Source organism: Dicentrarchus labrax, unplaced genomic scaffold, assembly GCF_905237075.1.
Source record: "Dicentrarchus labrax unplaced genomic scaffold, dlabrax2021, whole genome shotgun sequence".
Lineage (NCBI taxonomy): Eukaryota > Metazoa > Chordata > Actinopteri > Moronidae > Dicentrarchus > Dicentrarchus labrax.
The window spans coordinates 15,648,656-15,665,219 of record NW_026136714.1 but is presented as its reverse complement, the minus strand read 5'-3'; the positions used below and the strand labels follow the sequence as shown (position 1 = coordinate 15,665,219).

The 16,564-nt window shown below is 40.7% G+C and overlaps 1 protein-coding gene across 5 annotated transcripts in view; it reads right to left on the bottom strand.

Moving 5' to 3' along the window:
* The window catches only part of LOC127376336 (transducin-like enhancer protein 4), a 37,281-nt gene extending 21,037 nt beyond the window's left edge, over positions 1–16,244 (bottom strand). For 3 of the 5 annotated variants that reach the window (XM_051423106.1, XM_051423109.1, XM_051423110.1), the window contains exons 1-5: positions 15,556–16,243; positions 15,095–15,192; positions 13,118–13,181; positions 12,908–12,952; positions 2,682–2,744 (exon numbers count right to left, since the gene is read on the bottom strand). In XM_051423106.1, coding sequence (XP_051279066.1) covers positions 2,682–2,744; positions 12,908–12,952; positions 13,118–13,181; positions 15,095–15,192; positions 15,556–15,600 — 315 coding nt within the window. In that variant the 5' untranslated portion in view covers positions 15,601–16,243. Of the gene's footprint in view, positions 1–2,681; positions 2,745–12,907; positions 12,953–13,117; positions 13,182–15,094; positions 15,193–15,555 lie in introns of all 5 variants that reach the window. The other 2 variants (XM_051423107.1, XM_051423108.1) reach the window with 2 other exon arrangements.
* Positions 16,245–16,564: the final 320 nt, after the last annotated feature.

Genomic DNA, 16,564 nt, shown 5'->3' with positions numbered 1-16,564 from the left:
ATGAGCCGCTAATTAGGCCGTACTAGTTGGTCAAGTGTAACTTGCACAGGTCAGTTAATTCCCTCTTCTTTGGGGAGCAGCATTTGAAAACCAAACGTGTGGTGGTCCAAAGGGGGGATGGTTGAAGATCCCATGGTTGCTAATAAGTCAAAGATATACAGTTCAGACCAAAGAATTGCGACAAGATGAGTTCAAATTTGCAATGCGCCAGTCTGCAACATTCTCAAAACCTGCCAATTTACATCGCAACTAGATGAGATGGTGTATCATATCGTCATTTGTCTTAAAATATGAATGAGGATAATAATAGTGAGCTACTTGCTATAGTTGTCTTTCTAGAAACGATAAAAAAACCTGCAAAAAAACCCAGAGGGTCGAGCATTTGGAGCCGTGCTCTTTAGAGTACATTTTAAGGCCTGTGTCATACAGACATGGCTGTTTCTTAGACAAGCTCATAAGGTGATCCTCTCTTTCTTCCCTCCAAAACATTTCGACCAGCTTACAGTTACAGACTTGATGAGCTGACTTTCCTACATGCCTTGCATTCTAAAACCAGCCACTGGAGTTTTGAGAAGCTGAGTCGCAGGTGATGCCACCAAACGGTCGAGACGGGCCCGTTTACACCACTGCAACTTTTCCCTGCAACGTTCTGAAACTGTTTCATCGCGTCACGTGTCTTCGGTCTGAACTGGGCTTAAGAGCTCCTGCACAACAGCTATAACCATAAATGTGATGATACATTTTCTGCCCACACACATCAAAATGTAGCTTCACAAGAGATAAAGAGAAAGAGACAGATATACAGAGAGACAGACAGCTAACAGGGCAAAGTCATCCAAAGGGTACAGAGTGAGAAAGGCAGATCCAGACGGTGAGAGAGAGCAGCAAGATTCATCCAGGAGCGCAAAACATCAAAGTAGGGCACAGATGAAAGAGCTTATCCGGTGTGGAAATGAACCTGACCATCGAGTTCAGCTACACCTCTGCAGACTGAGTCTAACCTGCCTGAACGTGACTCACACACGAAAAGATCCATCGGTCTGATGAACGTTGGCAAACAGCTTTTTGTACCATTACTATCAATAATTCTTCAAAGATTATTAACCTGAGATGGACACCAGAAAATCAATAACCAAGAATTTACTTTGTCATCTCAGTCAAATCCTTTTCTTTTCATCACAATGTCCTCAGAGTTTACCTGTTATACTGTGATACAGAAACAAAACATCTGAAACACTGCTTTGTTTGTTAGCTGCCTGGATCTATTAAAACACTATTTCCAATTGTCTGCTATAGATAAAGGAGACAAGCACAAATTACTTCAATGCAAATGCAAAAAAAAAAACAGAATGCAGAATGCTGAAAGTAAGTACAGACTGACACACTTTTATATTATTGCAAGGGAAAACATGACTGGAAATGCCAAAAGCTCCCTTTTATTTCATTCCATTCAATAATTGGCTAGAGATGCTGTACTTAAGGCTGGGTTTGTTAAAAAATATTAAAATATTGTTGCCACTGCGGTAACTTTTTGTTCTGGCATCAATACCAAAACATTACTTTCTAAATTTACATTACTTACCCTAACCCAATTATATCAATATATGCACAGTTACATGTATTAGCCATAATTCTGATCTTGGTCCTTATACAGGTAAAATATTTCTGAACAATTACTGCCCGACACAGTGGGTCGACTCATATATCATCCCATTAGTGACAACAATGATGCTGTCAAAGAAATTTCCAAACTGCGAGAAGGAACAATATCAGAAAATGACATGAAATAAAAAATAAAAACAAAGAGGTCTCCCGAACACATGCGTACACAGTCGATGTGATTTGCTGCACAATAATAATATGATTGTGTTTCATTTCATATGCACAGCCAGTAAACGAGGCTGTGCATCCAAACAAAGCAGTAAAAGCCGTTTCCACTCCCTGCCTCCCCTCTCTGCGGGCCTCAGGGCTGTGTAGCAGCACCACAGTCTAATGCCATTATTCCTAATCCACCCTAAACCCTCCTAATCCATGGCTAATCTGGAGGAGAGCTTTGGAGTCCACACTCACTCCCTCCTGCTGTTCCCACCCCTTAACACACACACAAACACACACACACATGCACACACTTTCAACTCCTACAGAGGAAGGATTTATCAACACACACACACACACACACACACACACACACACACACACACACACACACATACACACACATACACACACACACTTAAAGATTCCATAATAAAGGTACTGTATAAAACACTCCCACTACTGCATGTGCGCACATTTACAGTGTATTGTATGTTTATGCAGGTTAACAAATATACAAACACACACAAAATATACTCAAACAAAAGAATTTTCTCACACACACTCAGCCACTGGCTCCTGCATATGTTAGTGGGAGACATTTAATAAGTTCAGAGCATATCTGCCTATCCCGAGCAGGGAGGATTAGCCCAGGATAATCTGTGTATGTGTGTGTGTGTGTGTGTGTGTGTGTGTGTGTGTGTGTGTGTATACACGGCAGTATGCATGCATGTGTGCCCTCACAATCCACCACACACTTTTCCTCCTTCTATGGGTCCTATCAGTCTTCCTCCCTCTCTGTCTCTGTCTCTCTCTCTCACCCACCTTCATCTTAACTCACACTGACAGGCATTTTTGAGTCTTACCTCTTGAGAGAGGAAGGGGATGACTTGGGCGCAGATTGCGTTCAGCCGTTTGACAATCTCCGCCTGCAAGACAGAGAGGTAGGCGCAGGAAACACAATCATCTTCAGATTCACCACTGGATGAGAAGGTGTCGTCTTCTTCACACAACCTACAAATGCTCACATCAAGTCAGTTTTAATGTATGTTAAATTCAAGTAATAACCTATATTACTGTCACACAAGGGCCAGTTCAGATTAAACAACAGTAATTTATGTACACTCAGTTGTTAGAAACATTTTTTACTAGAAATAGTATGACCTGATCCTAACAAACCAGTATGTTTGAGTGGGACAATGTGGGACATGTTACCAGTGCTGTGAGTCTAAAAACTTTATGTCTTTATCTTTATTTTTAATGTCCTGTTTAATGTTGTAGCTGCATTCTGCTTTTCGTTGTGGTACTTAAATCTGCATAACCTGTGACTTTGTGATGACTCATAATTTTCGTTGTGGTACTTAAATCTGCATAACCTGTGACTTTGTGATGACTCATAATTTCCCCTGTTGGGCGTAGCGTGGCAAAGACGGTGACAGGTTAACCTGCATTGGACCCACGTTTGTGGTTTGATTGAAATAAAGCTCTGTGCTGTCTTCACAGGCATTGAACATGATTTTAAAAATTGAAACATGATTTTAAAAAAGACCCTGCCCTGCAGTGGTTTGACGTATAAAAACTAGAGCCAATCAAAATGTGGGACACTGTCTCAATATGTGGAACGTGGGACAAGGGATAAAAATGCTGTGTGGTTTCAAGTCTGGTGGGTTTTTCATGTCAGGCATTTTTACATATAGCATAAAAAGTTTCCTTTGGAGACCTCAAGCAGTGCTATAGAGCTGTTTTTCTACGTGTGGGTCCCCCCTTTTAGCCCATGTACACACACAATAATGCACATGCAGGCACGGTCACGCTGGTGACGCAATACACTGTCCTAACAATCCTATTCTAATCAACAGGCAGCTGTAACAGACCAAGACATGCTGCAATGCACCAGCAAAGCCAGGGAGGAAGAAGACAGCAAGCTAGTAAACATTGATGTAAACAATGCTTTAACATTCGGCTTTGCAAATGTTTTATGAGGCCCTCAAAAGGTTGTTGGACCTCAAGGATACATACAATACGTTTCGGTTTGTAAACTTGACCTTTGCTTGTTTACAAGAAAACTCCACAGGGCCCCTTTAAGTTAAGGAACTTAACTTGAAAAGATCGAAACTATGAGAAACTCAAACTTCATCTGCAGACAAATGCAAGAAAAAAGAGTAAAGTGCCACCTACACATTTAAAAAGGATCTCTGTAATGCACAGGTAGCACAGGAATGAGCACTTTGCATCACTATCACCAAAACTAACCTGACAGAGAGACTGCTCTCTGAAAACCTATTCAGTCACACACACACACACACACACACACACACACACACACACACACACACACACACACACTTCTTTAGACAAACATTTACATTGACAATGTGACAATCTACACATTAATGTATTCAAAACACACACCATCTTCATCATTCTTGATGTAGAGCATTGCATCTTTTCTATTGATCAATGTATATGCACACATCAAGTGAAATCAATCAACTCCAACTTTGTAAGAGAGACTTTTAACAACCTTGACCATCTTATTTTACTTACATCAAACACATGCTTCATCAGATAATTAGCTGTTTAAAAAACTGTCCCATTTAATACAAGCAAACGTCATTTTGTTAATTTACTAAATAAACACTGCTGTATGCAATAAATGTCATGTTTTCTTCAGTGTAATTTCTGCCAAGAAGCCATAGACTTACTGTGCTCCCTGCTGTCTAAACCATTCATGAGAGAATAATGGAATAAAAATAACTGTCAGTCTGTCCAGAAAAAGCCAGAAACAGAACAATGGGGTGATTTTCAGCACAGAGAGCGTCGAGAGAAATTGTGTTTTTTATTCAACGTTTTCTTCTTCCCTGTCAAAACCTGCCGTCTACTTTACCCACAATGCAATCTGAAAGGCGACAGTTTTGTGGGAGATTCAGGTGTGTTAGGCTAGTAGCGTCTAATGAAGTCTTGAACTGCTAGCCAGAGATGAGGAGTGGTCTACAGAGGTCTGGTAAGATCACTCCAAACTTGTTATCTTCATCCCCGCCAAAGCCACAGCGCTCACGTTAGCAAATTTCAATAAAATGTTCGTCTAAATATTTAGTAAGCGGAGTAAGAACCATTGTAACGGCAAGATCTGCGTCTTTTTTAAATTATTTGAGACATTTTGACAGTTACACTTCCCACTTCCAGTGACAAGGCCAATTATTAGAGCTACACCTGAGGTAAACCTTCATGGTCAATATCAGCTTATTGCACCTACATCAGTCACAAGAACAAGAAATTACAATACAGAAATGCCAAACAAGGTATATTTTAACTATAAAATATCCCACTCAGTATGCATCTTGGTCATAATTCTTTGAAAAAAAAACACTGTATCAATCTATTTTTTATGTTTTTACAAAATGGCTAATTTTAAACTCACAAATATCAACATCACTATGAGCCTCAAAAATCCAGCATCATCTGGGATATACCACTTATCCTTCAGCATCTCTGGAAGGTTATTCTACTGCTGCACTCTCTGAACATCAATCAACATCAGCCTAATGGATGATTTGTAAATATAAACCCCTGATTTGGCCCTCTTGAGAATGTGAAGGAGCGTGGAGAGAGAAGTCCACTTGAGCAGAAAGCTGAAGGAAAACATAAGAGATGTGAGATTTTTGTCGACTTAATCTGCTAAGTTAAGAGCCAACAACTGAAAAAAGGCATCATGCACAGAGAAAATTCCTCCAAGTCCAACATAAATGCAGAAGAAGCTACAACCTTGTCAAGGGTTTGTTTGTTTGTATGTAACCTTGATAGAGGTGAACTTTGCTCTGGTATCAGTGGTAACAGAAGCCCCCAGAGGCCATGAGAGAAAAGAAGCAGAAGCAAAACTGCGGCAGGATGGTACACATAAACACAACCGTGTGCACACAGACACACACCTGCACAGCCCTCTCTGTATTCATCAGATGTTTTTACTGAACCCAAGGGTTGGCTTTTAAAGATTATACAGCACTCTCTCTCGCTCTCTCCACATCAGGTAGGATTTTTTTTCAACAGGAAATTGCCTGATCCACCGTCCCAAAGGGAGTGCTAGTAGTGCAACTCAAATCCAAACACAAACATAGACAAGACGCAGACTCACAAAATCCCCACACTAAATGACACACAGGGATACACATCACGTCTTTTATTTGTAAAACTAAACTACAACTATATAACAAAACGTCTTTTGAGAGAGAGATCACATGACCTGCAAGCAGAATGGTCACAAGACAGTAGTAGCGTCCAGATTTTACAAATAATTTGACTTAAAGATAGGGCAATTAATCAATTTTTATTTTCAAGTAGGATTTATGGCTTCCAACGATTATAAACACAAGATAATCAAGATAAAGTTCATTGTGCCTCACACCACTTTCCTTTAGAGCGGTGCTCCTTTGTCCCTACCCAGGCTGTGACTGTGGAGAGTCTTTGGCCGTGTTTGTGCGTAACATGCCCAGAGCTCAACAAGCACATTAAATACTAAATGAGATTATAGCTAAAATCCTATTTGGGAGTCACAATGACCTTTGACCTTTGAGTTACAAGTGTCACCAATTCAGTGACCGACCAGCAGTGAAATATGATCATTTGGCATCAGCACGGTACCGAAGTATCGGTTACATACATCTGCCAAAGAAGCAGCACCAGGTAGAGGATAATGTTTTGCCAGTTAAGAGTTGAAGCTGCAGAATAAAGGTGTAGCTAGAAAAAGCAGCCATGTTGTCAAAAAATGACAGAAAACCAAACAAAAGGGCAGAAGCATGACTTCAAGCTGAGGCTTGTTCACTCTTCAGACAGTTGCAGTCATTCCCACAGATTTACTTACTGACAACTGTCTCACTATGCTAGAAAAGACCTTAAAATATCTCTGACATCCAAGGGCTCTCATTCTTTCTGATGGTGTGTTTTATTAAATGGTGCTGAGTGTTGTGCTTTTAAGACTTCAGAGGCCATGGATGTAGAGCTTAATATGTTTTTTTCAAGATGTCTGAGCACCAACTATCAGTAGAGTTAGGGAGCCATTAAGCAGATGGGGAACTCGAGGGTAGGTTGTAGTTCAACTTACCTGTGATTAACTCCCACAGACAACCTAAAACACTGATATTTTCATTTTATATTCGACGTTTATCAAGGGAACACTTGCTATGCACACATGCCCTTTTTCAGCTCGGTTCTGCTTCACATTAATACACACTGGGGAGCTGCCCAATACATATTAGCCTCTGAAAAACTGCACTGTATTAGTTGGTTGGCGTTTAAGTGCTACGTGTTAGGTGTTGAGGGCATTTCACAGCAGGGGAACCAGTTGGTGATTCTACCAACCCTAGCTGTAGCTTAAGGAGAGAATTAGTAAAATAACTGCTTCCTCTGGTGGGTGTTTAAGGAGACGGAGAATGGATGGCAGACAGCTAAAGCAGTGAGGAGCTGTATGAGATATTGCCACATCTGTTTGGACAAAAGATGACTGCCAAGCACCTCCAACATTAGAACATCACCTATGAACCTTGCAAAGTTGGCCAAAAACATGCCAAAAGTTTATGAAAGTTTGAGCTCTACAAGTATTATTATTGATTTATTATTGAAGTATTTGGGACCATTTTATACCTCTATTAGAGAGATGACAGTAGGAATGGGGAATGACCGAACTATGGAGGTTGCAAGATTAATTGGCAACTACTTTGATAATCAATTAATTGTTTAAAGCTCCGGTGTGTAACATTGAGATGGATCTATTGGCAAAAATTTAATATAATAGGATTTTTTTCATGAGTGTATAATCACCTGAAAATAAGAATTGTTTTGTTTTTATTACCTTAGATTGAGACGTTTTTATCTACAGAGGGAGCAGGTCCTTGTTGAACCACCATGTTTTACAGTAGCCCAGAACAAGCTAGATAGGAGCTTTCATGTTTTTTTCAGCCAGCATAGATTCTCCTACATGATTGGAAGGCGAGTAGTATTCAGTTGGTTGCAATCTGGTCCTTTAAGTCATTTTTTAAGCAAGAAGGCAAAAGGAATTTACAGGCTCCAGCTGCTCCAATGTGAGTATTTGTATTTTTCTTAGTCCTCTAAGACACTGACACTACATTGACAAAAATATTGAGCAGATTAATCAATAATGACAATAGTGATGTTTTGCAAAGTCCCGTGTGAAAAACCATTAATATATTACTTTAAAACAACAATGGTTTAATTTTGAAAGCCTGTCAAACAAACACAGTAGCGTAAAAATAAGGATTCCAAACTTTAGAATTTGTTTTTACAATTGATCTAGTAGCTTTAGTATCTAAAACTATCGAAACAGTTGTAAAGATGCAGATCTCCGCTAACAACTCTATAACCTGAACCTCCAATCGATTCATTTTGAAAAGGTGACCCTGAGATGCACAGAAATGGAAACAAAAGCACTGGAGCAGAAAAGGAAATGGAGATGCTTTTCCACAAGGCAACACAACCAATTTCAGGTGACATTTTACATCAATGGCAGACAATCGTGACTGTCGGCCAGAGTGCAGGGATGTCAGCCTGTTTGGCCAACGTGTCTGTTCACACTGCAGAGACCAGAGCAAAAAAGCAAGGCTCCTTTTTTTCTTGAAAAGTGTCCCGTGGTTTGTGCAAACCTGGAGAATTTGTTTCTGCAGGGAGCAGGCCTTGACTTCGACCCGGACCTGTCACTGTCTTGACAGTGAATGAATAATATGAAATGGCTGGCCAGAGAGTCCTCTAAGGTTAGGACTCAAACCAGGTCGATCCATGGAGCTTATTGCGAGATTAGAGGACCCTGTGGTTACATAGAGCCCAGTAACCTCAGAGGCGAGATCATGTGTGCGCTGAATTTATCTCTGACCCTCCATGTGAGTCTCTGGAGAAATGTTTCTCCAGTTAAAAAAGAGAAATGTCAGTGAGCAGTAGCTGAAGAACATCAAACTTCTTTTTTTTTTTATGGTTTGCCCCTTGGTGATCAGATCAACAACATGCGATAAATGGTGTGATCTTCCTGAGCCATTGACTTTTAAGAACTTCTGGCACTTTGAAATGTTATATCTGAAAAAGAGCTACTGCAGAATATGCCACTGAATATGCTTTCAGTATTTACCTGAGAGTGCCTACTTGGATTACAGTACTGTCTTTGTTATAACAGGATGGCAAGCTAGCGTAGCACAAAAACACTCCAGCAATAACCACTTATAGCCAAAGAATGAAAAAAAAAAGCTCAAATACTCCCACTTTCACTCCTAACAACAAAGAAATTAGATCAGGCAGGAGCCCTGGAGTCAGATTGGGTCAGATAGAAGATCAAATGTCCATCTCCCCTGTGGAGCTTTGTAAGCACCACATCAGCACCACTTTTCACCACCAGCTAATACACCTAATGGACCCCACCATAGAAAGGCTGTATTCCCTCGTGACTGCATGTGTGTGTGTGTGTGTGTGTGTGTGTGTGTGTGTGTGTGTGTGTGTGTGTGTGTGTGAGTGGGTGTGTGAAAGAGACAGTTAGATAGGTAGGGACCAACAGAGACGAAAAAACAAAGGGTGCTCTACACACAAGCTAAAAAGAACATGTGCAAAATGTGTGCTTAATGTAAAGACTGTATTTTTTCTAAATATAACGCAGCTCTTTAGTATTTTTCGCACCTTAATAAAGTTTACAGTAAACCCTCTCTTACTCCAGACAGGTTAAGAAGTGGTGATACACCATCTTGATCCACTATAAATAAGAGTACATTCAGTCTTGACATATTTACATATATGAAAATACAAATAAATACAGCAGATGTTTCTTTTTGGCTTCTAATCCCTTTAAAAGGTGAAGCATTGTCTATGTGTTGCCAAATGTCACAATTGCATATGTCTAGAAGTTACAACTAGGGGCCCGTTTCACCACATGTACAACTAGCAAGCTGCATCATCATCATCATTTCCTATCCCCTTCATTTTGTCTCGTTTTACTAACCATGCATGAGCAAGCGATCATTTGCAATTTGTGAGCAACAGTCATATGTGAAACGTACCATTCACGTGACGTCAAACAGAGTCAGGCTGCTGCTATTGTGCATTTTGGCTCACTAGAAATTCTCTGAATAATTAACTGAATATTAATTAGTATCATTGGTAACACCTGGGATTACCCTACTATTTAATGTTAAATGGCTGCTCTGAAAAAGGTCTAGTAAATTTTTTGTAAACAGCCTTTGTGAAACTGAGCCCTGGCGCAGAATATTTGAAAATGTTTTAGAAATTACCTGTAATTAACAGCTGGAAAAGACAATCAGGGACTCCAGGAAGTCACTGAACCTGGCCAAAATGAATATTAAAATGTCGGATAAAACCTTACGTGACCAAAATCCTCGAAATGAAACAAATGGCTCCCTATCGGCTGCAGTAAAATGAGTTGTCAGACCTTGTTGAAAATGCTGCCAGTCTTCAGTATCAAAATGTCTTATTACTTCCTTCTTTCACCACTTCCTCCTCCCTCCTTCTTCCCTTTTCTCCCCATCCTTCGCTTGCTTTATTTCTCTTTCAGCCTCACTAATTTGCAATTGATTAGCTGTCCTCTCGCAGCTCAGTCCCATGCTCTACACCGCTCGTAGCCTCCTTCCTCCTGATCCCCCCCCCCACTCCTTTCCGCCTCCCCGCCCGTCCTCTCCTCCATCTACGAGTCAATTTCTCTTTAACGAGGGCACCAGAGCCCTTCTGTGTAAATAAAACAGAGAGCAGAGCCAGAAATCAATGGGCTTATTACCCTCAGAAAATGCTAAACAAGCAATATTAGCAATTCGCTTGGTAGCGGAGGCCAACTGCCTTAATGGGACTGAGCCCCTCTCCCTGAAAACATCACCACCACCGCACCCCCCATCTCTCTTCAATCTCGGCATCCACTCAACGAGCCACACACGTTGTATCGTCATATTGAATGCCGTTGATAGAAAACACACACATTAACGCCAATGCACACTGGTGGACAAGTGCACACAAACACAGCCTGCACATCAAAATCATTTGCTTCCAAACGTCTCTCACACACACACACACACACACACACACACACACACACACACACACACACACACACACACACACACACGCGCACATACACACACACACACACACACACACACACACACACACAGGCTACTGGCAAAAATTAGGGATTCACTCTCCAAAACTGATTCCTGACAGAAATCATTGGGCACCACACAGAGTCACAGACACATTTTGCCTCTTTTTATTTATTCTTCCCTTTCCCCCAGTAAACACACACACACACACACACACACACACACACACACACACACAGCAGCAGCAACAGACAGCAGGATTTATTGTAGACACCCCGTATTTCATCCAACTAGTCTGATTAGTGTGCCAGTTAAAAGCTGCACGTGTGTGCAACATTCACACACAGAAACACACACAAAGACCCCCCCACCCCACCCACAAGAAAGTCTACAATATATGAACATATACACACAGACACAAACATGTGCACAAACGCATGAATAGTACACACAAAAGTAAATAAACAACTACAGTGTGCATACAGACAAATACACACATACTAAGCAAACATGTACACTATACGGGCTGTTATACAGACACCACGCACACACATATGTGCACACACACAGCAAAGTAAACACACAGTATAGATACACACAAACAGAAGATCATAAACACAGCAAGACAAAGGCCAAGCATTTATTACTTCCTCTCATACTCACACACACACACACACACACACACACACACACACACACACACACACACACACACACCATTTTGTGGAAATGAATGTGTAGCTGGTTAGCTGTGGCCCATTTATCCTGGCAGCTGATGTGTGGTTAACACAGCCATTTATGCTAATGACCCTCCATGTTTAAAAAAAGGCAGCAGTAATGTAAAGCCTCGTTAAAGGCCAAATCCTTGTTCATTCCAGTCATTTTTCAGCCCATTTTCTCGTTCAATTAAACTGATGAAATCATTATTCACTCATGGAATTACTACTCAACCTCACAAGACAACCAAACTGCTGCTTTTTTTTTGCCTCTAAATATATCACATTCGTCCGTAATGAAATGTAACACCTTTAATATATATTCTGGGATGATTTCCTTTTAACACTAGCACCAGTTTGTGCCTCTCATGTTTTACCGTTACATTCAAGTCACAGCTAAGCATCCAATTTTCCTTAAAATAATTACCCGGCGAACTTTGAAAAACCCAAAAGGTTGTTTAATAAAACTTCCCGCTGTGCTGTGCTGTATTTCCAGAATCTTCAAAGACTCTTCTAATCATCTGGACAAAAAATATTTTATATGTTGCACTTTTAACCCGTTTCTCAAGTTGCGACTGTATTTCCTGATATACGTGGCAAGAAAAGACTCTTCTGGTAAAACACCAGCAAAATATGAACGTATTATTGTGTATGAAGCATATTATAAAGAAACATCAATATATACCTATATATATATATATATATATATATATATACCAACCAAAACATTTTAATTTTGGTTCACGTTTGTTGTGGTTTGCTGCATGAAGAGAATATTTGTTCGTCAACATGTTTAGAAGAGTTAAATGATCTTTAGGGTTATTACGAAGATCACCTGGTAGATATTTTTGGGGAAACCTTCTAAATATTAGCTCTGTAGCTCGAATGTGATGGTAATACATAACAGTAGTAGAATATCATTGGCAGGGAATTTGTTGACCAAAGAAAGGTGACAAGATCTTTATACGCAGGTAGCAACAATTAAAATGTATGTTTATATAAATATATAATTCTTGCAGAAATTTAGCAGAACTATCAACACCTGTTTGTGAAGGAGGGGCATGGAAAAAACCATGGTGGAACATTTTGAAACCTGAGATATTTCGGTTTTAAAATTCTGTTGGTGATAAATAAATGACCTCCAATTCAACAGGACTTTGGCCAGCATAAATATGAATCTCATGTTTATCTTATTTACCATATGCATCCCCCTGACAATACTACAATGTGGTTTGAATCAGTTCGTCCTCTTTTTAACACTTGAGAAAAAAAAGCATTTCCTACCTGCTTGTGCATCTCGATGTTCAGCCCGTATGACATTTCATAGTACTGAAAAAAACAAAGATCAAAGCAAGGTTATAAACGGCCTTCTCTGTTCCTCTTTTTGCACACACCAAAAACTACTAATGCATTCATGCACACACAAACACACACACCACACAAACACACACACCACACACACACACACACACAAACGTAATCAATGAGACTCACCATGACATAGTGTCTCTGCATCTCAGTTTTCTCACTGGCCAGTTTCTCACACTCCAATTTCAGACTGTGAGGCACAAGAAAAATGTTATGTATGTGTATGTCATGATCAAACACACAGCAACCAACGCTGTATTTTGTATATATTATATATTGTATATTGATGTTTCTTTATAACACACACATTTGAAATAAAAAAATACATTGAAATCATTTGCAACCTCAAATTCTGATACTATACAGGATATCTTACATGTTTTATCACGTGAAACAAATTCACAATACACGACTTTGAAAATTTTAAATCGGAGACGCCACTTGCAGAATGCTGAGTCTCTAAGTGACTACATCCTGTTACTTTAAATTTGCATTTCTAAATTTAAGTGCAACAAAGAACAGAAAGAAAAAAAAGGTTGCTTAGATCACACCAGTTTCCCCTACAGACACTTACTCAGCAGGTACGGAGCAGTAATTAATGGATCAATAGACGACCACACAAACCTCATCATATATTCTTACAGTGTGAGTGGAGGCCCAAACTGCACCATCAACAAAAAAGCAACCATATAATGAGGATCCATTTTACAACTGTGGTTACACAAAAGCTTAACTCTTTCAAAATGTTGTTACTGGAAAGCCTCCACATATCAAGACAGCTTTTGTACATGTATTTTATGAGAGAACTGGCAGGTATACAGTGTTGCAGGTTAGGACACTGACATGCCAATTACAAACAAAAGACTGCATGTTACTGAAATGTGAATTATAGAATCAGCTGAATAATTTTGGCAGATTAAAACTTTGAATCTTTAATACTGTCAGCCTTAACAAAAGCCCTAATTTGAGCTTGATGATGATGCATATTTGACAGATGGTTTCATCACCCCAGAAGGTTAGAGAATTTACTTAGCCAGTAGTGAAACTATGCAAAATCATTAAAGTTGAAAAGATAATTACTTTGCTAAATGTTAAAAAAAAAAGTTTCATTTCACTTTCTTTTAAATACAAAAAAAAACCCCAAAGAAAATGATGATGTATATTCAGCGTTTAGATCTGACCAACCCTTTTTTACCAAATCAGTGTCTCCCTGCAGTGAGGATTTCACACATATGTAGCAGTTTGATCACAGTGTTACACATGCAGCAGACTCTATCCACGGTTCAGGTCATTCAGGTCCAGGTCTGGCCAGCAAACTGGACCGCTGGTTCATCTCACCAGGTGATTGGGCAATAATTACGAGGTGGCCGGAGGTGGGCGATTATTATGCATTGGTATCGTGCTTATGGTTCTGCCCCCCAAGCAATGTATTTCACACTTCATCATGTCGGGTAAAAAAGTATTTCACACCACTTGAGCTTGCCGAGAGAGACGTGCATACCAAGGTTGATGGGCTTTACCTGTGGTTAGTCACCAGTGATAGATGGGCCTGAGACAACTGTACCAGCAGTTCTACGGAGGTACTGAGGAAAATAATTTTATGGGATCTCCAGATGGATATTTACCTCAAACTAAGAATCTGATGTTTCTCAATCAAATCCTGAAAACAAAAATCCACTTTGTGTCTTGTCTTTCATGTCATTGCGTCATGCACTTCCCGTAAAATGTTGGTCATACTGTATGATTCATGCATGACTGGTGCAGGGAAGGTCAACATCATAGAAATGACCCTTTTTCTCACATAATCTGCCGGGGGGGGTCAGTTTATAATAGAGACTAGGGCTGCAGCAGTTATGTTCAGTATTGATTAATCTACTGATTATTAATGGTTTGGAATGTATAAGGTCAGCAAATTGTGAAAAAAACTCATTACAATAATTAATTAATCGTTGCAGCTCGACTATGGACCCAGAATAACACCGATTCAATCTACAATCATTCTTCAGTCAAATGCGTTAAGTTTCATTAGTATTTTTGGTCACTGTTTTGCTGATGAGCAGACCCTTTTTCAGCGTTAACCTCGCGCTCCATCCAAATTCTTACCTGTGATACTGGGCTTGCAGGAAGTGGAACTCCTCCTTGATCCGGTCGCAGGACTCGGTGACGGTGAACTTTAACGGCTGTCCCGGCTGGTGGGGGACCTCAACCCAAACCAAACAGCGTGGGGGGGGAGAGAGGAAGAACTGAGCCACCAAAGTTCAGTGTCACGACACACACACACACACACACACACACACCCACACACACACACACACACAAGATTGTATATGACAATAGGCCTCTGTGATTTGGCCTTTTGGTTTCACTCAGACTCCTTACACGTTAACCCACGCACACTCACAGACTCACACATGCAGCTGCAGCAGTTTGACAATGAGCGCAATTGTCCGTGTGAGCGCGCAGTGGCACGGAAACTTGATCTAAACTGATTACGCATCAGGCGCGCGGCTGTTAATCTGCGCTGTTTTGACATACTGCCTTGGCTGCTACTGCTCTCCACTTACCGGATGCCGAGCCGGGGGGTACATCTTGCTCAGATCTCGAATCATTAAAAATGTATTGCAAAGTTCATCCACATAAACGCGAAAACAAAATGATTGAGCACGGATCTTTCCCCGTGCGTAAAAGGTCAGTCAGTGGCCGGCTCTTGGGCTATGTGCAGGTTCCGTGAAGAGTGGAAACATCCTCGGACCTGTGGTCGATCGTCATTCTTTTAGACAATATTTCAAAAGTCCATTCAGTGTGATAACCAAAGCAGGAGTTGTCTCAGTCTTCTCCAAAAAAAAAAAAGCTCCAGCGCGTTATTCTATGCGCACGGAGCTGAATATTGTCCCTATTAACTAACAACGAGTCCTCTATTTCCTCTGGTTTTCCCTACAAACAATCGACTTCTGGCACATCATGACCCTGCTTGTCCGCGACTGAGCTTCTCCACGGCGTCCCGTCGTCACGCATTTATCGGTTAATTTCCTACAGCCTCCGTTAATGCTCACATCCTCTCACAGCACCGGCGGAGCGACCACCTCACAGACTGTAGCAGCCCGCCCCTGCCAAGCCAAATTTAGAAGCAACCAGTCGCACGAGCGCAATTACATATTCACAACAATTATAAGAGCCCGCACCATGACGTCGGGACGTGTAGTTTAATTCATATTAGTCGATAATAAGCACTACAGATGTGCGTCCGCTGTAAAGAACTACAATTTCCCGGTTCCTCCGCGAAGCCCCCCAAAGCCAATGGTGTGTGGTCTGAGGGAGGAGCGGCCATTAAAGACAGCCAATAGCGACAGAGAAGCGCACATACCGCGCTTCATTCTCCTGTCAATCATCGATAAACTGTCCAATCACCTCCAACATGATGAGATTTAGCCAGGCTGCCCCACGTGGGGGCTCGGTCTGGTACTAAAAGATGTCACAGGGATTAATCTGGAAACTATCTGTTGACTTATGTGGTTTTTTTATAGAGACTTCCAGGCTGAAGAGAACATATGGCCCCGAGGTGTCTCGTGTTTT